General features: G+C 43.2%; 4 protein-coding genes across 10 annotated transcripts in view; 2 read left to right on the top strand and 2 right to left on the bottom strand.

The window, feature by feature from the left end:
- Positions 1 to 12,006, bottom strand: part of LOC136446849 (rac GTPase-activating protein 1-like) — a 15,193-nt gene extending 3,187 nt beyond the window's left edge. Inside the window, exons 1-21 of one of the 7 annotated variants that reach the window (XM_066445466.1) lie at positions 11,906 to 12,006; positions 10,804 to 10,883; positions 9,094 to 9,235; positions 8,646 to 8,706; positions 8,085 to 8,209; positions 7,491 to 7,575; positions 7,215 to 7,274; positions 6,978 to 7,052; positions 6,707 to 6,857; positions 6,248 to 6,341; positions 5,589 to 5,621; positions 5,054 to 5,077; positions 4,560 to 4,626; positions 4,134 to 4,179; positions 3,841 to 3,932; positions 3,464 to 3,490; positions 3,005 to 3,058; positions 2,518 to 2,582; positions 2,167 to 2,227; positions 1,835 to 1,943; positions 363 to 468 (exon numbers count right to left, since the gene is read on the bottom strand). In XM_066445466.1, coding sequence (XP_066301563.1) covers positions 363 to 468; positions 1,835 to 1,943; positions 2,167 to 2,227; positions 2,518 to 2,582; positions 3,005 to 3,058; positions 3,464 to 3,490; positions 3,841 to 3,932; positions 4,134 to 4,179; positions 4,560 to 4,626; positions 5,054 to 5,077; positions 5,589 to 5,621; positions 6,248 to 6,341; positions 6,707 to 6,857; positions 6,978 to 7,052; positions 7,215 to 7,274; positions 7,491 to 7,575; positions 8,085 to 8,209; positions 8,646 to 8,706; positions 9,094 to 9,235; positions 10,804 to 10,873 — 1,547 coding nt within the window. In that variant the 5' untranslated portion in view covers positions 10,874 to 10,883; positions 11,906 to 12,006. The remainder of the gene's footprint in view (positions 1 to 362; positions 469 to 1,834; positions 1,944 to 2,166; positions 2,228 to 2,517; positions 2,583 to 3,004; positions 3,059 to 3,463; positions 3,491 to 3,840; positions 3,933 to 4,133; positions 4,180 to 4,559; positions 4,627 to 5,053; positions 5,078 to 5,588; positions 5,622 to 6,247; positions 6,342 to 6,706; positions 6,858 to 6,977; positions 7,053 to 7,214; positions 7,275 to 7,490; positions 7,576 to 8,084; positions 8,210 to 8,645; positions 8,707 to 9,093; positions 9,236 to 10,803; positions 10,884 to 11,905) is intronic. The other 6 variants (XM_066445467.1, XM_066445470.1, XM_066445468.1 and 3 more) reach the window with 6 other exon arrangements.
- On the top strand, positions 12,005 to 27,407 carry LOC136446856 (ATP synthase-coupling factor 6, mitochondrial-like). Its single transcript, XM_066445491.1, has 5 exons — positions 12,005 to 12,136; positions 21,632 to 21,721; positions 26,228 to 26,312; positions 26,825 to 26,961; positions 27,213 to 27,407. Exons 2-5 carry the CDS (start codon positions 21,640 to 21,642, stop codon positions 27,230 to 27,232), a joined length of 324 nt encoding a protein of 107 aa, XP_066301588.1. The 5' UTR covers positions 12,005 to 12,136; positions 21,632 to 21,639; the 3' UTR covers positions 27,233 to 27,407.
- LOC136447157 (uncharacterized) lies at positions 20,263 to 21,057 on the bottom strand. The gene has a single exon (XM_066445855.1). The coding sequence runs from the start codon at positions 21,055 to 21,057 to the stop codon at positions 20,263 to 20,265; it is 795 nt and encodes a 264-aa protein (XP_066301952.1).
- On the top strand, positions 22,622 to 24,347 carry LOC136446850 (enolase-phosphatase E1-like). Its single transcript, XM_066445473.1, has one exon. The coding sequence runs from the start codon at positions 22,920 to 22,922 to the stop codon at positions 24,207 to 24,209; it is 1,290 nt and encodes a 429-aa protein (XP_066301570.1). The 5' UTR covers positions 22,622 to 22,919; the 3' UTR covers positions 24,210 to 24,347.

Here is a 27,407-nt window from a genome sequence, read left to right as displayed (position 1 = left end):
GGTGAACAAAACAGTTTCATTAGTATACTGGAGACACTGTACAGTAGAAAATTTTCTAAAGATTCAAAATTTGTACTGCATTTCCAAATTGTAAGCGTACTGTGAGCAGGATATATGGTTTTCCCATATCTACATTTCCAATGATTATAAAACACTGGTTGACAAAACAAAAAAATCACAACCCAAACTATTGCCTTAGCTTAACTATATGCTAATAAAAAAAGAACAGTGATCATTGAAACAAAAACATTTCGTTTCCAGCAGAGACAAAAAGCCTAGGGTGGAAAAAGTTCCTTCTGCCTCTCCATAACCCCTCTAATAACAACAATGACTGGTCCCTGATGAGGGGACTGACCACTGACCTCTGCAGGTGGAGGAGGATGAAGGCCAGCGTGTCGCGGTTCGCCTGTGGCATCTCGCTCACAGCCTGGTACAGCGACGTTGCAAAGTCCTGCTCGTCGCTGATTTCTGGAACAGAAATAGAATACAAATGTAAGATATAAAAACAGGACTTTCCAAAGAAACAACACCCATTTTAATAGCCTGGACATTGTATAGTCAAACTTGTCCATTCAACCAACGTCTGTCAACAACCACATTGAGACAGTCCCGTCCTATTTTGCATTATAATTGTACTCTCGCTAATATATTTATTTATTGTTTTGTAGTAACGCTATATTCATTGAAACACAGGTGCTTATACCTGTAAAATAGCATGAAAATAGATCATTTTTGGCAGAAATATGCCTGGTGTGCTCTTGCAATATTTTGGGATTGCCCGATGTTCAAAGCTCGTGTGGCCCCGTGAAATATGATGGAGTAGATTTTCAGGGGAAAAATATGCACGACCCTCTGTTCATTTTGGTGACCTTCTGGTGATCAACAAATAGGGCCATTCTTGCTACAGCAAATGATACTGACAAAATAACTTCAGTAAGCAAAAACTGGAGAGAAGACAGATTTTCATTGGCACTTCAATTTCAGACCAGGAATTCCCAAGGGCCATTCTTAATGCATTTCTGCTATATTTGTGGACTGATTTCTGAGGTTGACAAGAAAACACAATTAGAAATCAAAAGATCAGGGCTTCCCGCAGGGCGGAAAAGCCACTTTCATGTTAACGAAAATAGAAAGTTCATTACAAGTCGATGCCCGAGGGAGTATTGCAAGAAACAAGGAAATAAAGAGGAACGTAGATAGCATGAGTAAAAAGTGCTGAAAGAACTGAAATGTAACCATAATCAGTTCCCAGCCATGACCTGACAGAACGACTAAAGGCAGAAAGGGCCTCAGATGTATGGAAGACTGGACTTTTCCGTTATAGATCATTTAATTTTTCCAAACGACTGGACATTAATAACTGCCTTCCTCCTGTTCTGCACAATTATCATCATTCCTAGATTTGACTTTAGGACAACTTCAACTTGTTTCGGTCATATTCTGGCCTGTATTTTGCTTTATTCCCATGTGCAGGTGTCTTAAGAAAATTGGCAGGACTTGACTTAGAAGCAAAAAATGCAGCATTGCTTATGATCCACGAGGCGAGGGGCATTAATTCTTTCTCATAGTACTAAATAAAACATCAAAACCTGAGACATTATAAACATGGTAAATCATCACAATGTTTCCACAAAGCAAAAACACTGATTTGAGTCTGTATTCATCATTTCTTGCTTTCCACAGCATGATGTGTAGAAAGAATTTCTTTACTGCTGTAAAACATACATTGGCTTTTTGCCCTACCATCGCAGGACTGTTGCCTGTACATGCACATGACCTTGACTCCGCTTTCAGTCTAACAAGAAAAAAACAGTGCCTGTTGATTGACACCTACCTGTGGCTCTCATGAAGGTGGGGTGAAGGCCAAAGGTCACCAGCGGCTCCCTGAGACCTCGCAGGAAGGCCTTGAGACAGCCACACACAACGTGGATGTCTTCCTTAGCCTGCAAGGAGGGGCACAAGAAAATTGGGCTAAGGCATTGTAACAGAAAAGTAGTGAAGTAGCCTTCTTCTTATAAAGTTATATGGCCATTTTAACTATTCTACATCACAATACGGCAATAAAACTTGTACTAACACGTACATTGGCTTTGTGAAATGATAGAAGACGATTGACTGTGACTGTGAAATTCCTTTGTTTACTAACAGAATGCTTGAAGTTCTTACCATATTTGGAGTCTTGCCTTGGAAGAATTTCTCCTTCAAGTCCTTTATAGCTGGTTCAGACCTAAATGGACAACAAAGATAATTCTTAGCACGGACCAAGAACACAGCTACCGGGTATCTAGTACTCCGCTTGAGCAAGGATATCTTCCAGTGACCATTATCAAAACTTACAGTCAAAACACTTCAAACGCACAGACACTGTGATACACAAAACTGACAACTTGTTGTGAGGTTTCTGAGAATCACTAAGACGGAAGAATGGTGAAAAACAAAGTTGTCTCTCCCTTCTGCCATCACTACGTAGCTAATTATACGGGATGTTGAGAAGAGTTTCAAGTAAAACATCCTTACCCAGGAACCCGGAACAGTCCCTCCTCCTGCATTCCCCGGGACTCTATCTCATTGATACAGTGAACCTGGAAGGGGAGACATTATCAGAAAAATATCACAATACCGCAATAAATCAACTTGAGAAGGACCAGAGGACTGGTCAAAAGCTTGTTGGTAAGCACTTTAACTTGAGTATGGAAATAGAATTTAAATTATTTTTTTTTAATAGAAAAATATCAATTTTAGGTCAAGCTATTTCCAAGATAGTAAAGACATTTAGTTCAAATTTCATTTTTTAAGAAATACCACAATGACAGCATTAAAATCAAACAAACAAAGGGACAAAATGGCTCTTAGTACTGTTGCATTTAAATTTACATCCTATTCTTTACATGCCCCCTTCCTATCACTGCTGCTCTCTCTTTCGTAGGAAAACGTATGATGATCAAATTATCAGATTCTCGGAAATGAGTGACAGAGGAACATTGAAATCTTTGACCATACTCACCACTAGAGCTGGTATCATGGGTCCATATGGTGGCAAGAAGTTCTCCAACTCAAGCTGTAACAACAGGCAAGAAACACAAAATTGAGCAAACTTTCCAAGTGCAGTTGATTTTCCTGTGTCTTCCATAAAGAATTGAAACCAAACTACAAACATATTATACAGACATAGGGTAGTATTCATAAAGAAATAGAATGTGTGTGGTAATATGATGTGTGGTGAAATAAGAGTTGCATGCAACAAAGTATGCAAAAAGATGTTGCAACAACAACATCAGCGCATAATTATAATGGACATTGACAATTCTGCAGCAAAGAAACAGCCTATAAGTATGGAACAAACACAGTCAAAGATAGGTAAAAACAGCACAGCAATGAACAAATAGTTAAAACTAAGTCATCGTAATTCTTAAGGACACAACCACACCACACGGTGGTCGGACGAAAGTTAGAAGTAACCAACCTGTCGCTTAGATGCAAGGTAGTTGTTCTGTGCATGGGGGTGACAAAGCAGTGTGTTCATTACAGAATTAAAATCTTATTATAGCAGTTACCAAGCAACAGGCAATGAGTGACATCTATCCCAAACCAGAGGAGTCACCATGAAGAGAACTAGAAGGAATACTGTACACTAAAAGGTACAGGGATGAAAGTATGAAGAACAGCAAAGTACTTGTGCAGGGATTTATAAACAAGATAAGGTGTCATCGATTGCAAGGGTTTTCATACAGATCAAGAAGTGGTGAAAGTATAAAGAAGAAACCCACACTCGCATACACTCATATAAACATGCAACTCATTTTCTACGACATGATCCAATAACAGTTGAACTTGACATACCGTCTGCTTCTTGCCGGAGTTGGGGGTGTTGTTGGGAACACAGGGCATGGTGACCTTGAACTTACAGTCAGGATGGCACACCACACGACAATCTGATAGGGAAAAACATTGGTTGATACACAAATTACAGACAAAAAATACTCCATGAGTTAGTAAGCCATTGAATAACTTCACTAGCAGACCATAGCATAAGTTTGTTTAAAATGTGTCAGTACATACTTAAATTGTTCTACACATTAGCAAAGTAAACAATGGACAATCGTGAAACAATACTGGTTGAGTAGAATTCTTACCTTTGCATTTCAGTGCCATCTTTCCAAACTTGATCTTCTTATTACACTGTTGGAAAGAATAGAATGTCAGTTTTAGGGATGAGATTACACTGCAAAGATCCCACTTATACAACTGCATGTATCTTTGTAAGTTTCCTTGCTGTTTTAGTAGCAGGTATATCTTTACAGGGAGGGGTTGCTAGCCCTTCCCAATTAACGTGCTCGAGGACGCACCTCCCCGAACACGGGACCACTATTTTACATCTCTTCTGAAAGACAGCTGCAGCCCTAACTGAGATGCTCTGACCCAGGATTGAACCGAGGTCTCCCAGTTTGTAACTAATTGGGCCCAGGAGCAGCCTCACAACTGACAACAGCCTCACAGTTGAGCTGTAGGGACATCCCCAGCCATAGACGTAATCCATGTAAACTGTTCCTGTTACTCACCGGCAGGCAGGTTTCAGGCTTAATGACTGTTTTGGAGCAGAACATGTGTGGGCGACCTCCTCCAGAGCTGGAAAAGAACAAGCAGCAAAGCTGGGGTGAGACTTCATCCTACAACACAAAGTGACGCAAAATAAAGGAACAGGAAATGTCATCTTCAGAACTTGCACCATAAACGTGCGGGATGGAGATGGTATAGTGTGCATTTCTTTCCACAGTTCACACTACTTAAAATGGTTCCAAAAACACCATAAAAACATTGTTTTTGATGGAGTTGAAATTAGTGGTACTGGTGCCAGTACAACCTATATAGTGCAGGTAATTTTTGAAGGTGCACTTTGGGAGTACGAAGAATAATGGCTCTGTCCCTGAGGTATCGCCAAAAAAATATTTCAAGTCCTGATTTTACTACTAATTCTTTATCTTTGCAATCAAACCCCACAAGTCTAAATGATGCTGAGTCGAGAAGGTCACGCAAATGAAAGTTAGAAGCTTACGTTGGTTTGAAAACACCCTGAACCCTGGGTAAAACAAACAAACAAACATGTTTCAAACAAATGAAATGGAACAAACAAACAATTGTAAGAATTGGAAAGTGTTAAATCGACCACACAAGACTGATGTGTGCCTTGTTTTGGTCAATCTTCAAAGTAGGGTCAACAGTATTTTCCCGTCATTCTATCATTTCATTTTGACAGAATTTTGTTGCATAGAGAAAAATGGAAAAATATTTAGATCGTTCCGTCAACCTTGGCGGACAAAAATCCATGACTAAATGGTCCAAATTTGAATAAATTGCTAGAAGTTTGTACAAGGTGACAGAAAAAAGAAGACTCTTTGTAGGATCTTTCCATCAATGAGAATTGGGATGATGGAAAAATTTCAAGCTAGCTAGAACCCTGCTTGTATATCAAACTTTGTAAAAACAATTTGTAGACGTAAATATAAGACATCTCTAGAATGTGGCATAAACATAAACGAGAGGAAAATGGACGAAACTTTTGTAGACCCGAATCTGAGAGAAGCCAGTACCTTTTATTTGTTCCCTGCATAGACCATGCAGGTCTGAAAATGATAGTGATGAGAAAAGAGTTAGGTTAACCGTTAACACCAAACAGATTGAACTGTTAGAGAACAACCATTAATCAAGGCAAAGAATCCCAGAAAAAACAGGGAAGTTAAAACAATAGTATACCATTTGGCTCACCCCTGGGGTGTCACCAAAAACAAGGAAAGGTACCACACAAGATAAATGTGAAACAAGCAGTTTCAAAACGATTATTAGTAAAGGGATATTGAAAAACAGAACAAAGAAGTATAGTATAACCTCAGCGGTTAGACAGAATAGCTTGGAATTTTTTTTGTCCACGGTTGCAGTGTGAGAGAATCAAATAAAAACTTGTGGAAAATATTTACGAGCAAGTGAAAATTTAGACCAGAAAAAAGAGGAAACCAGAACAAGAAAGTTCTTTATTCCCGACCAATGAGTTACAACAACCGACATTTCAGTGATCTTCTGTCACCTTCCTCAGTGCGATGATGACTGGTTCTAATTATATTTATAACTGTTGTAACTCTTTGGTTGTGACGTTAAAACTTTGTTATTCAGCCATGTACCAACATAACAAAACTATTTGAAGATGAAACCTGTTACCTGGTTCTATTACTGTAAAACTACATGTAAGACTTACCTGCTAGGGGTGAGTTGTGGGGTGCTGATGCCACCCTTCAGTGTGCTAGCTGGGGTGCCCCAGAATGAGTCTGTGGAGTCGCTGTCGGGGGTGTCTGTAACATGCAGAGGAGATAACAACATCTTCATTAGCTTTGAACAATACTTAAAAGTTTGGAAGTTAAACAGACCCTGTGGAAAAGTAATTACAATTTTCATTTTTTGTCACCAAGAAGAGACTAACGACACCTGAAAGAAAAACATGACGCAACTATGTAATAGCTAGTTGGGCAACCTGGGTGTTGTGTACATGTATGTATTTGTATTTCAGCGAAACCAATAAATAAACAAATCAATAAATATGTATTTGTCATTGCCAACGGTTGCCTCTAGTTCTATTGACTGACATGAGTTCCCAAAATTCTATTTATCAACATCTCTGCAATAAAGACAACATCACAGCACTGGAACACGGCATCACCTGGTCGCTTATCCAGAGTTACAGGCAGGGGTTGGCTGAAGCTACGGTTCAAGCGAGGCTTGGGGTGAGTCTCGATCTTAGCGGTGGCCGTCCCACGACCTCCACCATCCAAGGTCACAGTGGTGGTGGTAATAATGGAGGTCTCTCCAGCCTGGCAGCACAATAAAAGAAAGGGAACAAAAGTGAGCTATCAGTTCTGCAGGCAAAATGAGTGAAAGTTTGTGCTGAAATTTTTCTTAAAGTTTGACTCTATTGAACTTTAGGGTCTTACCCTTACATTATCTAGTTCTGTCCTGATAGTTTTGGCTGCAGGGCTGTCGTCTTCCTTGGGTGGAGCACTGGGACGCTGTGAGAACAGTGTAGAAACGTGTGAGAAACAATCAAGTTTCCTGTCAAAAATATATGCAACAAGTTTCTTCAATCTATCTATTCCAATTTTGGATGATGTCGTAATCAGTGTATGTCTACACTGTTCTAAAGTAGAGAGGGATATGAAAACTGCACCAACCTTTTTGCCTCCGTGTGAATGTCTCTTCCATTCTGTTCCATCCCTCAACATAGAAATATCCTGAAAAAAAAATAATAATTTGCCACACATTAAATGCTATACTACAAACTGACAACTGGAGATTTCGGTTTGGAAACAATTATGATACAAGAAAGAAAATGTTACGACGTTCTTACAATGTGATTACAACACACACAAAAAATATACAATGCGATTTGGTACACGTTCTCATGTTCCATGTCACATTTACTTAAACGTAACAATCATAGTACTTACAGCATCCAAGTCATCATCTGTACGATCGTAGCTGATGTCCGACGCAGAGAGCATTGAACCGTTGGATTCATCTATTGCAGACAATCTGGGGTGATGAAACAAAATTCATATTACATCAATACTCAATAGCTTATTTACATGATCTAAGTCCATCAGCATTACCACAGACGGCAAATAAATAACTAAATACAATAAAAAACATAATACTGAAAATGCATTTAATTTTGTGGAGGTTTAACGCTCAGAATTTTGTGGTAACCTCTACCCACGCAAACATAAAACCACTGCAGAAATGTTTGTTCTATCTTCTGCCAGTCTACCACCTTGTTTCAACGGTGAGCTAAAAACCACAGCTAACACTCCATGTTCTCCCTACCTTGAAATTAAATCACTGCAAACCTAAATGCATCTACAATAATCTTGAATTGAATATGTAACATTGTTATTCTGAGATGTTTTTGTTGTTGACTAGTTTCTCTTATTTCCTTGTTTATGTTATTCTGTTAATGTTAGTCTGTAAAGCAGAGTGTTAATGAGCGTGCCTACCCTGTATAGAGAAAACAGAAATAAAATAGAATAAAGAAAACAACGAACCTTTTAGCGGGGGACTTGAGGTTTGTTGCGCTGGCCAGCTTGGCAAGGCTCTCCCTTCCCTTCTCGTCCAGCATGCTGCGCTGTTTGTCGTCCAACAGTTCCCGCACCAGGGCAACTTGTCGATCCTATGAAGGTCAGAGTCACTTTTAGTGAATAACACATACACATGGCTTTGACACAATCTTCATCTGTTGTCAAAATACCTCAAGGTGGAACCAATTCTGTGTGCATGCCGCAGAAGGAAATGCAATGTTAATACCATGCGTGCTCCCTAGTAACATAACTTATTCCTTGTGAATCTTTGGTTCCTTAACCTCCTTGCTTGTACACTTACTGTCTATAATACTACTGTCACATTCTTTTCTGAGAACTGAGAGTAGGTGGCCTGGGTAATGATTCCTGTAGACCATCTGATCAGCAGCTGTCATAACGCACCCTTGTAAGGGACACCATCAAGATCAAAGCCACTAGGCACTACCTCTGAACCCCAGGCTTTACACACGTACTGTACTTGTTTGACTTTGAAGCAATGAACACAGAAAAAGAAGTAGGGTGACCTACCAAAGTGTCCTTCTCTCCCTCAGCCTTCATGCGCCGCTTCATCTCTATGTCCACTTGGTTCCTGAAAAGCAAACAACAGATAAACTCAACTTCTCGAATTTCTTACCTCAGACCTATTTAGTCCCAACATACGGCAATCTGTATGTTACCATTATTGGGCTATAAAGGTTAACTGCTAGAAACGTTCACAATGAAAATCTTACAATAAACATGTCTGCTAATTTTTGGTCTTACTAGTAGTATTCTAACTAATCACATCATCATTCGTCTGAGTTGGAAAATTACAGAATGAAAAATAAACTATTTTCCAACTCGAAGAATTTGACACACCAGAATTTTCGACCGAATCTGTGGGTCTTCTTCAGCTATCTTACCCATCATATCATCATGTACATAAAAACAAAGTCTAAAGGAGAAGAAAGGCAAGACAAAAGGTTTAACTGCTGACCTGGCGTGCTTCAGTTTGGTCTCCAGAGCGTCCTTCTCGGCCTGGAGTTTGACCAGCCTCTCTCTCATCCCGCCGGACTCCATCTCCGCGCTCAGCCATCGCTGCCGACACTGCTCCTGGCTCCTCACAAACTGCAGGAACTCTGCGGAGATTGGTGGGAAACCGTTCTTTTTTCTATGCGTCTTTGGATACTTTTTTGGACATGTATAGTAAGGATTGCTGTCATGGTATCGAAACAATGAAATGAGTCAAATTATATGCTGTGAATCTTAACTACTTTTCTAGTTAGAAGATCTCTATTCAACTTCTTCGTGAATGGTTGATGTGTTTTTTTATTTATTACGGATAGCAAAGAAGTCTACTGAATGGAACTGTTACTGTTCAAAATAAAAAATACAATGTTAGTTTGTTTCGCTGCTTTCGCATGACCAGTAAACCAGTTTTGTAGTAAGTACAAGCTGCATAAGACCAGACTATAAGGTTTGATCCACTCACACCGGGATGGACCCCTACTCCTAGTCTTAGTAGTAGTCTTTTCGACAAGTGTGGTAGGATCTCTAACAACATGCTTGCAGGCGTGGCTCTCCTCAAACACTGGACCTCCAACTTTACCTTGATACCCCTATCACTAGTATCAGATGGGTCTTCCCTAACTAAAGCTAGGTACCCATTAACGGGTACCCATTTACCCATTTAGTTGAGTGAGGAAAAGAGTATACAATGCCTTCCCAAGGACATACAATTGGGAACCTTCATATTCCAAGTCAACATACAGCCCTAACCTCAGGACCACCTTGCCATCTTATGACAAGAATCACAAGATAGTCAATGATTCCGAGACAACTCGGCCCCTGGGACAACTCGGCCCCTAGCCATTCAGGACAACTTGGCACCAAGCTCAGGACAACTCGGCACCTATTACTCAGTGCATGATAAGTGTATTTGGGGCTCGAAGAATGACAATTCTACCGATCTGACAGGCTGATAAGTGGAACAAGAATTTTAAGAAACTGAACTCAGTCCATACATAAGCATTTTTGTATTTCCGTAAGTCTCAAACGTTGCAAGACCGTCAAAAACATGTTGCGGGCCGGTGCGGCGACGCCATTTTGTTTGTTATTTTCGACGCTCTTTCACGAACTCGCTACGCTTAGTTATGTTCTGTTATGAAAGTGGTTATAACTTATAACAGATGAAACTAAATGTATAGCAGTTCATTCTGTTTTGTCGGTAAAAGATTTTAACAGTTTGTAGGTTTTCAAAACGCGTCGAGACAACCGAGATGATAAAACTTCCTTATTCATATTCAAACCAAGGAGGTTAAAATAGGACCTCCTTGTTCAAACTATCAAAGCGTTCCGGGGAAATAACCTGCAGAGTTTTACAATTTCCTATCTTTTTTAGACGAAATGTTTGGCAGTTAAACATGCTTTATACCTCATGTGGATTTTAAAAACTTCCTGTTCTGTTTGCTGATCTATGTCAGTTTTGAGGTTCGGTGCCGAGTTGTCCTGAGCTAGGGGCCGAGTTGTCCCGAATGGCTAGGGGCCGAGTTGTCCCAGGGGCCGAGTTGTCCTGATACCATAGTCAATTATGCATTATCTAAGGATGGGTTAACCAAAACAACAACTTGACAGGTATTGGACAGATATGCTGTTATTCTTCCCATTGTCTATTGTGAACACACGATGCCTATGTCGATTGTCTTACCTGATTCACAGCCTTCTGTTAGCACATTTGTGCATCGCACCAGATCATCGAATGCGGCAACAAGTGACATCGTTGACAACCTGTAACAAAGCAAGGCTAGTCTTGAGTTGACTTATATCATTATACAAATGTAATATAAACATATCTGCATATAAAATGAGGGGTGAAAATTCAAATACAAAAAGAGGAAGTTGAACACATACATCTGACATGTCACTGGTACAATGTATTCCGATACATCATTGATTCACATATGGTTATTTGTTTTAGTCCTTCTATAAGCTAGTTCGGAGTTGCTACTACGCATGTGCAGTGTCAAAGGTGAAGGCCCCCGCGACGAAAACAGTGCTCGCCTCCACATTGTCTCGATTTGCATAACAACGCCCAGACGGGTCTTGTTTCCGTCGCGGGGGCCTTCACCTTTGACACTGCACATGCGTAGTAGCAACTCCGAACTAGCTTATTCAAAGATATTGTAAATTGCTATTTTTTTTGTTAAACTTTGTAACTGTTTGATTTGATAAAACACTAATCTTCTGACATTTTTGGTATGGTTTGATGAGGCCAGTAAATACAACAACTTTCAAAATAAAGTTACTTTTCGATTATAGTGCAAGAGGTGAAAGAATATACTAAATTTACAAAGAAATTATTGTAGAATCTTACAACAAAAACGGATAAACAAACATCCAAATTATTATAATTTTTGCCGCGGATTTGAACTGAAGTCGAAGTCCCCCTAGATTTATATATGACTTCGGCTTCTGAATTTCGTCCCTGAATCTTGCTTAATAAAATGCACGGCTAGTGATGTACATGTTCATGCAAAGGTGTAGCGATATCCGTAACATATCATTCTGATGCCATGGAGTAGCTACAAGATTGAAAATATGACGCGAGAAAATGAGGTTACAACTGACATCCTGGTTCAGACAAAACGCCCCCCTCCCACCCTAAAAATGCGGTCCAAACTTCAACCTATTTGAAGGATAAGCAAGACTTTGCGAACATGAACAAGCACCTTCATACGAACAAACGTATTAGTAACTATATGTCTACATAATACACGACTAAAAGCCAACGAAAAGGCAGAAATACTCACTTTTTCTCACAAACCAACTTGAAGATGGCGCTTGGACGCCCTCCGCCGGTTAGCGCCGTGAATTCAAAAATGGCAGCCAATCAACGGGCAGCATTCCATCGGAAGAATTTCCGAAGATTCCCGAACAGCCGACCGCTCCCGAAGATGACGTAGAGGTCAAAGTTGACGAACGATCACTGGCCGCCATCTTGCTCCGTCCGGTGACATTGGTGCAGAGGACAGGGGATAAAAGTAAGGAAATTTTGGCTTTATAAATGTAAAACTGGTAATTACTACCGTACAAGTCATACACAAGAAGTTGCTTGTTAAGCAAGGTTGTTGTCGAGTTGATAAAAAGAACGAAAAGTGTATTTTTTGTCCTGAAAAGTTGGCCAGACCGACAGCGTCATGGGTGACCGTAAGATAAATTTTTGGTGATTGCCCTAATTATTTTAGAGGACTAAATAATTATTGTGTAGAAATGTGTGTTAACCCTTTTACGACTACTTGGTAAAAGGGACAGGAGATCTCTGGTACTTTTGAGATAACAATCGATTATTTTTGTTTCGTGCGATCACGAAAAGCATGCATAACCCCAAAAAATACATGGGAGGGGGGCATGATATAGATTTTTACCTTGCTGTCCTTTTTTGCGATATAAAGCTGGGCCATAAAGGCTCGTTTCATATTTAGAGACGATCGGACAAGTACAAAGTTAAAATGAACTTGTTATGAAGGTGTTGGTGTATGTGTAACAAGGTATTGATCGTCCTTACCTCGAATCCGTGGGCTCTACAGAAGGTGGAACTTCGTGATGGATTATGTTGTCGGACTCGAACCTAACTATCGCTAAGAGTGCACGCTCTAAAACTAAACCGAATAACTGTAACAACTTGCTTGAACTTGCCCCAACGCAACGCAACTAACTTCAACATCCGGGGCCTCGATCAGGGCTGACCCCTGACCTCCTAAACCTGGTTACACTGTCCTCCCTCCTATGAAGACACGTCCTCGTGTCTTAGAACATCAATCTGTTGGGGGGTCTCCCCCGGCGTCGGGAGCGGGTTGTAGTGGGTGCTGGAACGTCACACACATTCTGACTCTGGTCTTCGTTCATTGAGCAGTACCACTCTCCGATTGGATCTATCTCAGCAGCTTCATGTGCTGTTATCCTTCTCCAGCTGTCACAGGAGTCACACTGCACCCAATCCTGCAGCAACTCTGCATCTGAATCCTCAGCTGGAGTCTCCTCGGCAGGTAACTCATCTGTCAAAGAATCTTCTGCTCTCGCTCCTGTTTCCTCTTCCGGCTCTTGCACATGGTACTCCTTGAGCCTGTTGAAGTGCACTACCACCCTCTGTCGTCCTCCCACTCGCTGGACTCTATAGGTAACATCTGAGATCCGTGTCACCACTCTGTAGGGTCCTTTCCATTTTGGGAAGAACTTCTTGCTCAATCCTCTCGGGACGGCTGGAATAGACAGCCAAACTTGGTCCCCCACGGAGAAGCCTCCTCCGTGGCATTTCTTGTCATACACATCCTTTTGGCGCCTATGGGCCGTTTCCATGTTCTGTCTAGCTCTTCTGTAGGCCATATCCAACTCTTCTCTCACCCCCTGTGCCTGAACGTCTATCCCTCCCGCTGGCTCTGGCCTGTCCACAGGCCACATGACGTCGGCTGGTACCCTTGCTTCCTCACCATAGGTGAGAAAGAATGGAGTGTAGTCTGTGCTGGAGTGGACACTGGTACGGTAGGCGAACAAGGCGGACTGAAGGCGGGCATCCCAGTCAGTGTGAGAGTCATTCACATACATGGTAAGAATCTGACAGACCGTCCTATTAAATCGCTTGACCATGCCATCACCCTCTGGGTGATATGCCGTAGTTCTTGTCTTCTTAATTCCCAGCTCCTGGCATAATGTGTGGACAATCTGTGAATCAAAGTCTCTCCCTTGGTCACTGTGCAGCTGGTAGGGCACACCGAACCTGGTGATCCATGTATCAATCAATGCTCGCACCACGGTCGTCCCCTTTTGATCTGGTAACGCTACAGCTTCCACCCATTTCGTCATATAATCAGATATTACCAATATGTGTTTATTTCCCTTCGGGGTCTCTGGGAAGGGTCCCATAAAGTCCATGGCCACCCTCTCCCACCAGAATCCTGGGGATGAGGGAACTAATGGTGCCCTTCTTCGCCGGGACCCTGTCTTCCTCTTGGCACACTCAGAACATCCCTTCACATGTAGCTCGACATCGGTAGCCATCCCGTCAGGCTTTTAGCTAGAAATAAAAAAGAGGGAGTCCAAAGTTGTTGTGATTTCAAATGTGAAGCGCGGCAAAGCCGCGCGGAGGCGCCGCGGCGAGCGCCGAAGGCGCGAGTTTCTTAGGGGGGTCCGGGGGCATTCCCCCCCGGAAAATTTTGAAATAATGATGCTCTCAAACGCTATTTCCTGCATTTTGAGGGGCAAATTTTGTGGAATACAGCCTAGTATATTCCTTAGGTAGAACATCATTTTTGTATGTATAGTAAGGCTGGAGGGAGGGAGGCATGTGCACATTGCAGGGGTTGAGATTGGATGTGGAAGACCAACTAAAAATGTGAAGAAAGGAAAAATTCAGCCAGGTTAACCTTCTTTAATTTGTTACTCAAGTTTACCTTAAACTTGTGACATGTTGACCTGAGCATATATTTACTTCTACAACTAGACTACAAGAAAAATTAATTTAAGAAAGAATACTTAGAACATGTTGACCTGAGCATGCACTTTCTTTACTGCAACATTTAAAGTTCACTGTAAGAAAACTTAAAACATTTTGACCTGACCAAACACTTTTCTTTACCTAACTGCAATAAGAACTGTGGTATTCAAGAATACTTAGAACATGTAGACCTGACCAAACACTTTTCTTTACTGCAACAAGAAAAGTTTACTTTAGGAATACTAAGAACATGTTGACTTGAGCATGCACAAAACACTTTTCTTTACTTTACTTTACTGCTACAAGAAAAGTTTACTTTAGGAATACTAAGAACATGTTGACCTGAGCATGCACCTACTGCAACATTGAAAGTTCACTGTAAGAATACCTGACAAAATACTTTTCTTTACTTTACTTAACTTTACTGCTACAAGAAAAGTTTACTTTAAGAATACTTAGCACATGTTGACCTGAGAATACACTTTCTTTACTGCAAGTGAAACAAGAAAAGTTACCTGTGAGAGTTACTGCTATGATAGTACAGTAAAACAAGTTAATCTTTAAGCTACTTTAATCTCAAAAACTACAAGCGCCTGGGGGCCAGGAGATACTCTTCTCTCTGAAAGAAAAAAGAAAAAAAAAAAAAGAAAAAAAAAGTTTTAAAACGTTATTATTTCAATGAAACCTTATTAGCGTCAACTGTAAATATGTATATAGTGGGAATGAAGTAAACATCTCTGCACAAAAACATCCATTTATCGATCTTTTGAAAGTACAGACTTCCTCTTATTCAAAGGAATCATACAAATTTTGACCCCTGTTCCGCTATGTTATCGGCATGTGCGCCCCCCTCCCCACTACAGTTATCGCCAGTTGCACGGTGCCGGCGTTTTTGTAGCTGTTTTTCCGCCGATTTACCGACAGTTATTGCCACCAAAGAAGCCACAAAAACATCCGAAATGCCTTCAAAATACCCCTATAGTTTATCGGACTTTCTGTCACCTTTGTAAACAACGGGAAAAGTTCCAAGCTTACCTTCACTTTTTCCCGCGCAAGGGTAAAGGGACGTCCACTATATTCCACCAATAACAGCGCCCGGGCACATTGCGTCACTGAAAATTGGCCAATGCGATGCAAGTCTCGCCTTTCGCGAGATGTAATCTACGCGTGGTTTCGCGAGACTTCATCGGAAAAGAAACATGGCGGACGATCGAAGCGACGAAGCGGCTGAATCGGCGAATTTTCATCGCATTCAGCTAAGTTACCGGGGAAAAAACGGGGCGAAAATAGCGAAAATAAACGGGCGTCTTGAGGGCGTCTTGCCTAAAAGTAGGGCGTCCAATTTCTATTATTTTCAGAACAGCGCGTCCAGATGACGCCCTGACGCCTCTCTGCCTAAAAGCCTGCATCCCGTACCAAAAGAACCGTTCACGCATTCTTAGAAGGGTTTTATCTACCCCTAGGTGCCCACTCAGAATACCTCCGTGGCATTCCCTGAGCACCTGTTCCCTCAGAGTCTTTGGGACGACGAGCTGGAGCCGATAGGAGGTGTCTGTGTTATCAGCATACAATCTCCGGTACAACACCCCCTCCTTGACCTCCATCCTCTCTCGGTCATTCCAATAGCGCAAGCCTTCCTTCCCGAGGGGTGAGGGTTGTTCAGTCTCGTCTCCGCTCTCCACCGCTAACAGCACTGGGCTTATCTCAGGATCGTCGGCCTGCTGTTGCTTGACATCCTGACCGGCTGCAAAAGGTACAAGTACCTCAGGGGGGTCTGAAGCAACCTGGACTGACATCACGCCATCTGTCGGTGCATCTTCTAGGCCGCACTGTCGGCATGGAATCCGAGACAACCCGTCAGCATTGCCGTGTTTCTTCCCAGCTCTGTGCTGAACCGTGAATGAGAATGACGCTAACGCAGCGTTCGAAATACCCGTCTGCAATCTGCAAATTGCATAAAGATTTTCAAGATTGCAGAAGAAAAATTAAATAATCTGCAATTTTGCAGAAGAAAAAAAATCAGACTCGGGAATCAATGGCTCTCAATTCAGGAGATTATATAGACTTACTAGTACTAAGCAAACTAGCGGCGCTGTAAATAAACTGAAGCCCACAGCGCCGCGCAAGATGGCGGCGTTTCGGTGCGTTCCGACTGCCTGGTGCTACTTGAGGTCAGTTTTTTTCGGGGGGGTTTCGACACTTTCCGTGATAACTTCGGGGACGAATCATGTGAGAAAATGTCAAATTCGTGCATTTCCGTCAACCCTCGTAAATCTCCGCGGTCACGATCTCGGGGTCGGCAAAAGTCGGGAAAACAATTCCCGGATGTTTCTAGAGTGAGTATGTCGCAAGCATGCGATTTCTTCAGAGCCGAAACTCGGGGCATGGGCGCGATGGCAGAAGGAACGAAACGGTGGCCACTACATTACCCCGTGGTCCTTGAAGTGCAGATGGCAGCGATGAAGTTGAGAACTACTCGGATAGATCGATATTGAGCACCGCCTTGTGAGAAAAGGCGGAACATTTTCTCCTGTGCCGACACAGTGGGGAGGGGGGCACCCACGTGAAAAACTAGCATCGCCGAGTCGTCTCTGGAGTCTCCCCGAATGTCCGAAGTCGGAGTCCGATGTTTGAAACCGATATCAATGTTTCAGATTTATACAAAAAGCTACACAGAGGCCAAGGTTTGCGCAAAGGCATTTTATTTTGAATTTTTACATTTTTTTCTCGGTTTTTGTCATGTTTTCTGTGGGCCGTGGCTGTGTCACAGTACTCTCCAAGCAGAGGTTGAATGGGCAGATCGTCACCGTTTTATCATATGCCGTCATTTTTTGTCGCTAGCCCATTCTAACGTTAGAATGGGCTAGCTACAAAAAATGACGGCATATGATAAAACGGTGACGATCTGCCCATTCAACCTCTGCTTGGAGAGTAGTGTCACAGGTCGTGCGATCTTATTTATTAATCATAATACGCAGCATCAGAACACATATTTTTTAGCAAGGATATAATTCCCCTGTCCTCCTTATCAGGCAGGCTGTTGAATTTGTTTTTAATTTTGATACACATACTGAAATGATCAAACGAATATTTGATTTGATTGATATTGAATAAATATACTTTTGCTGTTGCAATTTTCGCTATTAATTTGAATATTTTTCACACACATGCATGTTATTCCTCTTAAAAACTTTGCTAGTGATAATCAAAGATAGAGTGAGAGAATAAAGAATTACAGCAATGTTGCAAAGCTCTAGATATAATGTAAGTAAGTAGGCATTATTAAGTTGAGAAAGTTGTAGTATGGAGGCATGTGTATTTGCAGAAAATATTTTCAAATTGCAGAAAAATTTTTTGACATTCTGCAATATTGCAGAACACTGAAAAAAAGTATTTCTACCACTGCTAACGTCTCCAGCCAACGTGCTACTTGATTCTCAGGCTCCTTAAATGTCATCAGCCATTTTAGGGCGTGGTGGTCAGTACGAACAGTAAACTCGCAACCTAACAAATAGTGTCTGAAATGCCATACAGAGTTAACAAGAGCAAGCAGCTCTTTCCTGGTGGTGCAATACTTCCGTTCAGATTTGCTCAGCGTACGACTGTGGTAGGCTATAGGGTGTTCACAACCGTTGACTTCTTGAGACAGTACAGCTCCCAGTCCCCGATCTGACGCATCTGTGTCTAATATGAATCTCTTGTGAAAATCGGGGAAGGCTAGGACCGGGGCTGTGGTGAGTTCCCTTTGTAACTGCCTGAAAACCCCCTTTTCCTCCTCTCCGAACTCAAAGTTCCCCTCTCGGTCGTTGGCCAGCTGGTATAACGGTGCCGCGATACCTGAAAAGTTTCTCACAAACCTCCTGTAGTAAGAGCAAAAGCCCAAGAACGATCGGAGCTCTCCCCTGTTACTTGGGATCGGCCAGGTTTTGACGGCCTCTACTTTCCCTGGTTCTGTCTCCACCCCCTGTTCACTCACTACATGTCCCAGGAAAGACACCTTCTCTCTCAGCAGTTGACACTTGGTAGTCTTGACCTTCAGCCCTGCATCTTGTAGGCGCTGCAAGACAGCCTCAAGTCGATCCCAATGCTCTTCAAACGTACGGCCAAAGACTATAATATCATCGAGGTAAACAAGACAGGAGGACCAGCAGAGTCCAGCCAAGACTAAGTCCATAAGCCGTTCAAATGTCGCGGGCGAGTTGCAGAGGCCCATGGGAAGGGTGTTGAACTCCCACAATCCGAGAGGTGTAGTGAACGCTGTCTTCTCTTTGCTGCTTTCCTCTACTTCTACTTGGTGGTAACCGCTCACCAGATCAAGGGTACTGAAGAACTTTGCTCCACCCAAAGCGTCCAGGGCGTCGTCTATCCTAGGTAGGGGATATGCATCCTTCAGTGTACAGTCATTGAGCTTTCTGTAGTCCACACAGAATCGTGTTGACCCATCAGGTTTCTTTACCAAGACTACAGGAGCTCCCCAGGGAGAACGTGACTCCCTGATGATGCCTATCTCTCGCATGCCCTGGAGGCAGCGCGCCATCTCTTCTCGCTGGTGGGGTGAGTACCGTCTAGGTGCAAGTTTCACTGGCCTGGCACTACCGGTGTCAATCTTGTGTTTGACCTTGTCAGTTCTTCCCAAGTCCAGCGGTCCACGTGAGAACACATGTTGAAATCGATCAACTGTCCTATACACACGCCGCCGCTGGTCTGTGCTCAAGTCCTTCCTGTCCAGACCAAGGTCTGACAGGATGCGATCCACCTCTCCTGCCTCGGGAGTAGAACTCTTGGTGGCCAGACCCCTCAGCGTCAACACTTGCTGTGCCCTTGTGCGTCTCTTGGTTCTACCTTTGCCAGCTGGCGGCAGTACAACTTCCTCAGCCTCCCCTCCATCCATAGGAGTCAGCTGTCCGACCTTGGAACCACGCCGTAATGTCACTGGCTCTGGCGACATGTTGACCAGCCTTACTGGCACGGACCCCTCAGTCGGCATCACCACGGTTCTGGCACACACAACTTTATCTTTCCCTTCCAAACTGTTGGGTTCGAACACAGCAGACAGAAAACCTCCCCATCCAGGGTTTGCATCTTGTATGCATCCAGGTACGACGACTTCATGACGTCCCGGGAGGGTAACATCTTCTGCTAAACTCACCCTGCAGACATTGGGACGAATGGACAGGACTTGCAAGGGGCATGGTCTGCCTCGGACTGAGATGGTCTCTCCTACGGTGTCAACTACGGCTCTGACTGACCTCATAAAGTCCATTCCTAGGATACATCTCTCCTGCAAGCCGTGAACGACATAGACCTTCCTCTTGATCTCCGCACCATGCACCCTTATCCTCACCTCCACAGAACCGAGCACTTTAAGTACACCACCTCCCGCTGCTACGAAACTCTGCCAGCAATTCTTTAAGGGCACTTTGCCACCCTTTTCCCAAACTGAGCTATCAACACAAGATGGCCCCGCACCTGAATCTACCAATGCATTCAAATTTTGATTCCACATGTCCAGATTTAAATATAACAGTTGCTTGATTTCCCTGGCTTCACAATCTTCATGATCATTGTATTCAAAATCCTCATTATCGTTGGCACAATCAGAAGAATCATTCAACTTACTGTTCTGGGGTGACTCCTTAATATGCGCTAGTGTGTCACCCCCCACCCTAGCGCCCCCTAGTTTGACGACTTCCTCGGGCTGGGGCAGTTCCTTGCCATGTGCGCACGGCCACCACAGTTGAAACAGATGTAGTCACTACCACCAGCCTTGTTTCCGTTGTTGTTGTTGTCATTTCCCGGGTTGCTTGGGGTACGAACTCCGGTGTCGCTCTTCGTTACTGCGTCTTCAATTCGGGTCAGGCAACCCGCCATGCCCTCTACTCGGCTCTCCAGCCGGGCCACCCTTTCTTCTAGCGCCTCCTCCCTGCTATTGCTAGCGACCATGTGCACCGTAGTGCTCTCCGTACCCTCCAGCTGTGCTGCGGCACGGCGGATGTCTCTCAGGATATTCGGCTGAGGGAAAATGTCGCCCAACCTCTCTGCCAGCCTAGAGGGCTGCAGACCGGTAATGAAATAATTGACCCCCATCTTCTCCCTCTCCGCTACATCTGTTTTGGGGTGCCCGTACTGCAACAATGACCTCAGTCGCATTTCATAGTCGAGTAGTGTCTCTCCTACCTTCCTGTGAAAGTGCAGTAGCTCGTCGAGCGAGGTTTGCTTCCTTTCCCCGGCCCCAAACCTGTCTGATAACACCGTGTGCAAATTTTCCACGTCGTTTGTCAACTTGTCACCCAAACTCTCGGCGTACTCTAGAGCCGGGCCCTCCAAATGTAGCATGAGGTACATTGGGTAACTTTCTACTTTCCATTGTTGCAATCTGGCCAGACGAGCAAACTGCCTATACCAAGAGCCGAAATTTAGGTTACGACCTGAGAACTTGGCGAGTTTGATTTCTGCACGTGTCGCCGCCATTTTGAGTTTCTTTGTTCTTTGTCCGACGCGCGTTCCAACTTCTTCTGTTCACTTCTGACACCAATGTAACAAGGTATTGATCGTCCTTACCTCGAATCCGTGGGCTCTACAGAAGGTGGAACTTCGTGATGGATTATGTTGTCGGACTCGAACCTAACTATCGCTAAGCGTGCACGCTCTAAAACTAAACCGAATAACTGTAACAACTTGCTTGAACTTGCCCCAACGCAACGCAACTAACTTCAACATCCGGGGCCTCGATCAGGGCTGACCCCTGACCTCCTAAACCTGGTTACATATGCATAATTTGTCTTAATGATGTACAATCTACATCAGTACAGAAATCGAAAACGGGTTAGGTGTGTCTTGAGAAAGTCAAAAGACTCCCTAATAAACATATCAAGGGCAAACCACAGAAGTAACTCAACCACTTGTATATGATACACTGCTAAAACACGGTGTAGCACATTGTAATGGTTACTTATCCTTGGTTCGTTCACAGAGCTTACCTATCTCAAATCTCCTTGTTTGCTTGTTTCCTCACTTCCACATAATTTTTGTACCCTCCCCACAGCAGGCAACATGTTGGCGAACACACTCCGACAGTCGCTGTGCAGATGTCGACCTGCCGTCTACGCACAGGTCCTCAGACCTCTCAGCTCAGGTAAAGTAACAGCTGCAGATAACTGAAGATTTTGCTTTGCTATCTATCATTATTAGGCCATACTGATTTGATAAAATGGATGACATCCTCTGGGCACCACATATTTTCTTTGATATTGGAAGTTATCACTAATTTGAATCCATTTTCTGACGTTTTTAATTGAAGTTTAAGGCATATATTTGTTCATTTTGCAGCTACTATGTGCCATTACCTGACAATATGGTAGTTTTTTTTAAAGTGATGCATGTGCAGATGTCATCCATTATAATCAAGATCAAGCTAAACTTTAGTAGAAAAGTGATCATCAAATCTTGTGACATCCAAACATGTAAGAAAGTCCAGCTCCAGTACCCATAACAAGCTTATACATGTACTGTAAACTGGCAACATTGAATTATGATAGATATATGATTTGTATAATCAGTATGATAACCTTTCCATTCTTCATTCAAACACAGGAACCTAATCATGGTTTCTTGCCTTGGTGTGAAGAAGCAGCTATGGAGTGACTGCAAGATGCTTGCTAGTCCTACTTGTTTTGTTCTAAGTTTGAGCTTGTGTTGTCACCCTTGCTACCATGCTCTTTTCCGCTTGCTTGATCCCATTCCAAAGCAGATACAGAAAGGCATTGGTCAATTGTAGAGGTGGCTGCTTTTGAAAATAGTCAAAAGATACCACTACCAGTCATGCAAGATGCAGACAGTAGTAGGTCTAGGCAGTTGCATGACAAAGGAGCCGTCATGTAGGTCTATGTCTCTTGAGTTGAACTTTGTTCACATTACTGTTAGCAAGGAGTTTCAAACCCTTTGTCTTATTTAAGTATGGTTGTTCAAGTGATGAGATAAGTTGCAAGAAGATAGCCACAGAGGTGTTTTATGGATGCACAGTGGATTCCTGAATCTGGAATGACAAACAAGTGGTCCTTCTTTGAAGTGGTCAGTAGGATTTAAAAACTTTCACTTCAGTTGTAAAGCACAAACATATGTCATGTCCTGTTCTTTCAAGTCAGTATTCCTTCACATTCATGGTGGATTGACATGTAATCTGTTAATCAGCTGCGAGTGGGGGAGGGGGAAGCACAGTCGATGTCGGAAAAGATGGAGACGTAGCCCAGCCGTTGTCACATGCACCAAAGGATTTGACGAATCCGCCTGGATGGAAAGCTGCTGCAGTGCAGTCGCTCTTCACCGACGGAGTTATGAGCGACAAAGCCGCCATGGAGGCCACTGTCAAGGAGAGCAAACCAGCAGAAGTGGTCACTGAAGATGCAGCAGCTTCAGAGGCCGTGGTGGAAGAAACCGTTCCAGCCTTAGATGTGCTGAGTTCAGAGGCCGTCACCAAAGAAGCCGTAGCAGCAGAAGTAGTGGCTGAAGATGCAGCACCACTGGAGGGAGTTGCAGAAGAGGTAGTAGCTGCCACGGAAGCTGGAGCTACTGAAGCAGCTACATCTGAGGCTGTGGTTGAAGAAGCTGTTGTAGAGGAGGTCACTGCAGCAGAGGCAGTTCCAGAGGAAATTGTGGCAGAAGAAGTGGTGGCTGCAGTTGAGACAGTCGCTACAGAAGCTGTGGCTGAACCAGCAGTTGTGGAGGTTGCTGAGGAAGTGGTTGTTGCTGAAACTGCAGCAGAGGAGGCAGTTGCTGCAGAAGCTGCAGCTGAAGACGGCATTGCAGAGGTGACAGTAGCTGCTGAAGAAGCTGCAGCAGAGGAGGTAGTGGTGGCTGTAGAGGAGACAGTTCTTGAAGAAGTGGTGGCCAAACAGGAGGCAGCTGCTACTGAAGCTGTGGCAGAGGAAGTGATTGTGGAAGAGATAGCTGCTGAAGAAGTTGCAGCAGAAGAGGTGACAGCAACTGAGGAGGTGATAGCTGTGGAGGAGGTAGTATCTACTGAAGCCATGGCAAAAGAAAGCACTGTAGATGCAGCAGCTGCTGAAGAAGTTGTGGCCTCAGAGGAGACGGTTGCCGAAGAAGTGACGGTTACAGAGGACACTGCTGCTGTGGAGGCTGTTGCGTCTGAAGCAGTCGTGGCAGAAGAGTTGGTCCATGAAGAGGTGGCTGCTCCAGAAGTAGCTGCAGAAGAAGTTGTCGCAGAGGCAGTGGCAGATGCTGAGGAGATAACAGAAGAAGTGCCAGCAGAAGCGTCTGAGGAGATACCAGCAGTGGAAGTGGCACCTGAAGTTGAAGCTGAGGCTGTTGATACTGCAGCTGAAGAGGTGGTTGCTGAGGCGATAACAGAGGAAGCTGATACTTCTTTGGAAGCTTCTGAGGAGATACCAGCAGTGGAAGTGGTACCTGAAGTTGCAGCTGAGGCTTTAGATGCGACAGCTGAAGACACAGGTGCTGAGGTTCCAGCTGTTGAAGTAGCCCAAATGGTGGGGACACCTGCGGAGCCACCTGCTGCAGACGACATCGCAGCTCCACCTGCAGCAGGTGATGAAGATGACGCTGCAGGTGAGGGCCAGGGTATCTCAGCTTCAACCATCATATTTTGACAATGGACAGATCTTTTAGGGATATTCTGTCATTGACAACTCCCACGGAAGCCCCATCTGTACCCCACCCTTACCCTTCTTTCATCCCATTTCAAAATAGAGGCCCGTTCACATATGTCGTGCGGTCACTGTACAATTGCAAGCATTCTTGGGATATTCATGCATTGTTACAGAAAAGGCTTTCCTAGATCCGTGTTGGTGATTGGTTCTGTGACACAGCCTGCTTGAAAATTCCACGGCATCAAAATCGTACTACGACCTACGATGAATGTGACCGTGCTGTTTAGAAAATCCGGAGACAGAACCTACTGTGTCTTACCACGCATGCTAAGCAAAGTCATTGAGGGATTCTTTAACAACGACTCATCTGATGCCTGCCTTCTTATAGATGGTGCCTTTCCTGCATGTGTTCCCAGTCCTTCCCCTCTTCTGTACAGACTTGCAAACAGAGACCTGGACAACATTCTCATTACCTCAACTACGTTACGGATATTTTGCAGCTGCAAAACGCACAATTTGCCAGTGTGGAACAGATGTTTTAGGTTTTGATTCATACACAGGAAACAAGGACATCTTTGGACGTGTTTGGACATTTCTCAATGTTACTGTGTTTCTTCTTTGATTTGCACAAGGAAGATACGTGAATCAAAAACTTTGACATTGTTGACTAATATGTATCTTACAAAACAATATAGCTACAAACCTTGAACATAACATTATTAGTACATGTAGTAGGTTGTGACTGAGAGTAACTGCATTCTGAAGTAAGATAGCTAAAGTATTTATAGCCCCTAACTAGAAGAGACAAATGTAACATACTATCATGAACAGAGTGCCATCTCTTGTATCTTGCTGTCTGGGTAAAAACGGGAATGCTTTAAAACTATAACATTGTATGGAAGGTCAACCTCTTGCCAACGCATGCTTGTGAAATAAAAGAAGAGCCACTGCTTAACCGCATCTTATCTTCCTTTCCCTGTGTCATCTCATTGTCTTAAGTGTCTCTTTCATTGTCTCGTACCACCTCATCAAGTTACCTATTTCCCACAGTCCTCATTGAGTCCTTTTTTCCAACCATGTGTAGTTTTCAGTCATAACCATACTGTTTTCATCATCCGTGATCACCTCCTTGAATACTCGTGTTTTCATGAACAGGCAAGGCACAACAAGCAAACATTCCGTACAACAAGCAAACATTCTGTACAACAAGCAATGATGTAAACAGTAAAGCCTCATGATTTCATGTGATTGCACCAATAAAGTGCCAATGGCAATAAATGATTATCTGATATTTTGCAGTTTTGCTGTACCACAATGAATATGAAAAAAAGAGTGGCTGCAAACAAGCTTGCTTTGCTTTGCTTTGCTTTGCTTTGCTTGCACAGGTGTAGTCTTAGAGCTTTTTCTGTGTTCTGCATAACATCTTGCCTTAAGTTGCTTGCTAGCATTCTGCACTTTTTCCTGCCCATGCAGTAGTATTGCTCTGCAACTTCCAGAAGCTTCGGTGTGTGCAGTGTGCATAACATACAAATAGATTCTGTATGGTGCTCTGTGCTGCTCTGCCAACCTGCAGTTTCATGTTGCATTTTCTTGCATAGTTTGCTGGTGTTCTAATGATTTTTCTTGTGGTTTGTGAAAGTGTTCATTATATCACTCAATATACATACACCTGACCTTTTGTTTGTGGTACAATGTTGTACAGCTAGTAGCTATAGCTATAGCCTTTTTCCTGTTTATTAGATTTCTACATGTATCCTATTTTGTCAGATACCCTCAGACAACACTGGTCGACCATGTATGGATTACATAACAGACTTTACAATGATGCACAATTTCCTAACATTCACCAAAGCAATACATACTCATACTGTACAGCTTTCAGCACATCATGTATGTGTATGTAGCAATGCCTTAATTAAAGTTAAAGCCTTAGAGAAGAGAATTTACAAAAGCAGAGGCAAATGGCCGCTGTGTTATTAGTTGCTAAGGAGATGTTCTGTGTGCCCCCCTCCCCCCAGGCGCTGCTGTCCAGGCTGCGGAGGCTGCTGATCCCATCCAGAAGCTGTTCCTGGATAACATCAGGACCTACTCCAAGAAGAGCCAGTAAGTAAAGGGATCAGGCCTAGGGAAAAAATGTTGTGTTTCCGGTTACCCCTCCGACCCTAGCCAAACCTTTGAAGTCTTTGAACAGTTGCTGTAAGAATGTGTAGTAAACATTGTACTTTTTGGTTTAGTTTATTGATTTACTTGTACTTTTTACATGAAGAAAACCAGCAGAAGAATTGTCAAAAAATCATTGTGTTGAAAAATACTTTATACAGCTGTACCATAATGTCATATATCAACACAGATGAGCTTTCACGGTAGATTTTAGAATAGCTCAATTGGTAGTGGCTTCACAGTTCCAATAAGTTGGTAACTGGGAGACCCCGGTTCGAGTCCAGGAAGGGTATCCTAGTTGGAACCGTACCGTCTTTCGGAAGAGATATAAAATGGGTGTCCAGTGTTCAAGGAGTTGCCTCGAGCACATTACAACAGCCTCATTACTCAGATGGGTACCTGCTGGCTGTAATGATACAACATGGTGAACAAATGTCTCTGCAATTCCCCTTCAGGGCATCAGGGGGCGCTCCTGTGGATGCCGGGAAGGACTTTGATGCCAAGATGAAGGCAGAGATCGACAAACTGACCAAGCAGTACAGTACCACCACAAAGGGAGACCTCACCAAGTTCCCCGAGTTCACCTTCGAGGGTAAGGACAGAGTAGAGATGTCTTAGATTATTAACACACCTTTTATTGTTAATGGAACCCAAAGCAATTTCAGAATGTTAGAACTGGAAATACTGGATATGGCAATCTGTATGATATCAACATTTACTTGCTCCTGTTAGCACATCTCTATCTTGATTTCATACTTTAAGCATTTAAAAATAACAGAAACAAGCTGCACGAGGAGTCCTACCTTTATCAATTTTTGATGCAATGTTTTTTCTGTGTTTCAGATCCTAAACTTCAGGTGTAAGAGAACCAGCTTACAGATGAAGATTACCATCATAGAAGTTTGAAATATGGAGTATACAGCGAATAAGCAACAAGGAATAGTATTGGAGTAATTACTTCAATGTTTGCCATTTTACCTCCAACTTGTGACTAAAACTATACCAAGAATGAATAAAGTGGTACTGACTGTGTGAGAA

This window comes from Branchiostoma lanceolatum, chromosome 13 (genome assembly GCF_035083965.1).
Source record: "Branchiostoma lanceolatum isolate klBraLanc5 chromosome 13, klBraLanc5.hap2, whole genome shotgun sequence".
NCBI classification, from domain to species: domain Eukaryota; kingdom Metazoa; phylum Chordata; class Leptocardii; order Amphioxiformes; family Branchiostomatidae; genus Branchiostoma; species Branchiostoma lanceolatum.
The sequence above is the reverse complement of the archived record's forward strand: the minus strand, read 5'-3'. Positions and strand labels throughout refer to the sequence as shown.

Coding starts and splice junctions, on each gene's coding strand:
- LOC136446850 (XM_066445473.1), top strand. CDS start 22,920: ATGAGCGACAAAGCCGCCATGGAGGCCACTGTCAAGGAGAGCAAACCA.
- LOC136447157 (XM_066445855.1), bottom strand. CDS start 21,057: ATGGCGGCGACACGTGCAGAAATCAAACTCGCCAAGTTCTCAGGTCGT.
- LOC136446856 (XM_066445491.1), top strand. CDS start 21,640: ATGTTGGCGAACACACTCCGACAGTCGCTGTGCAGATGTCGACCTGCC. Junction 21,722..26,227: donor CCTCAGACCTCTCAGCTCAG/GTAAAGTAACAG, acceptor CCCTCCCCCCAG/GCGCTGCTGTCCAGGCTGCG. Junction 26,313..26,824: donor ACCTACTCCAAGAAGAGCCA/GTAAGTAAAGGG, acceptor ATTCCCCTTCAG/GGCATCAGGGGGCGCTCCTG.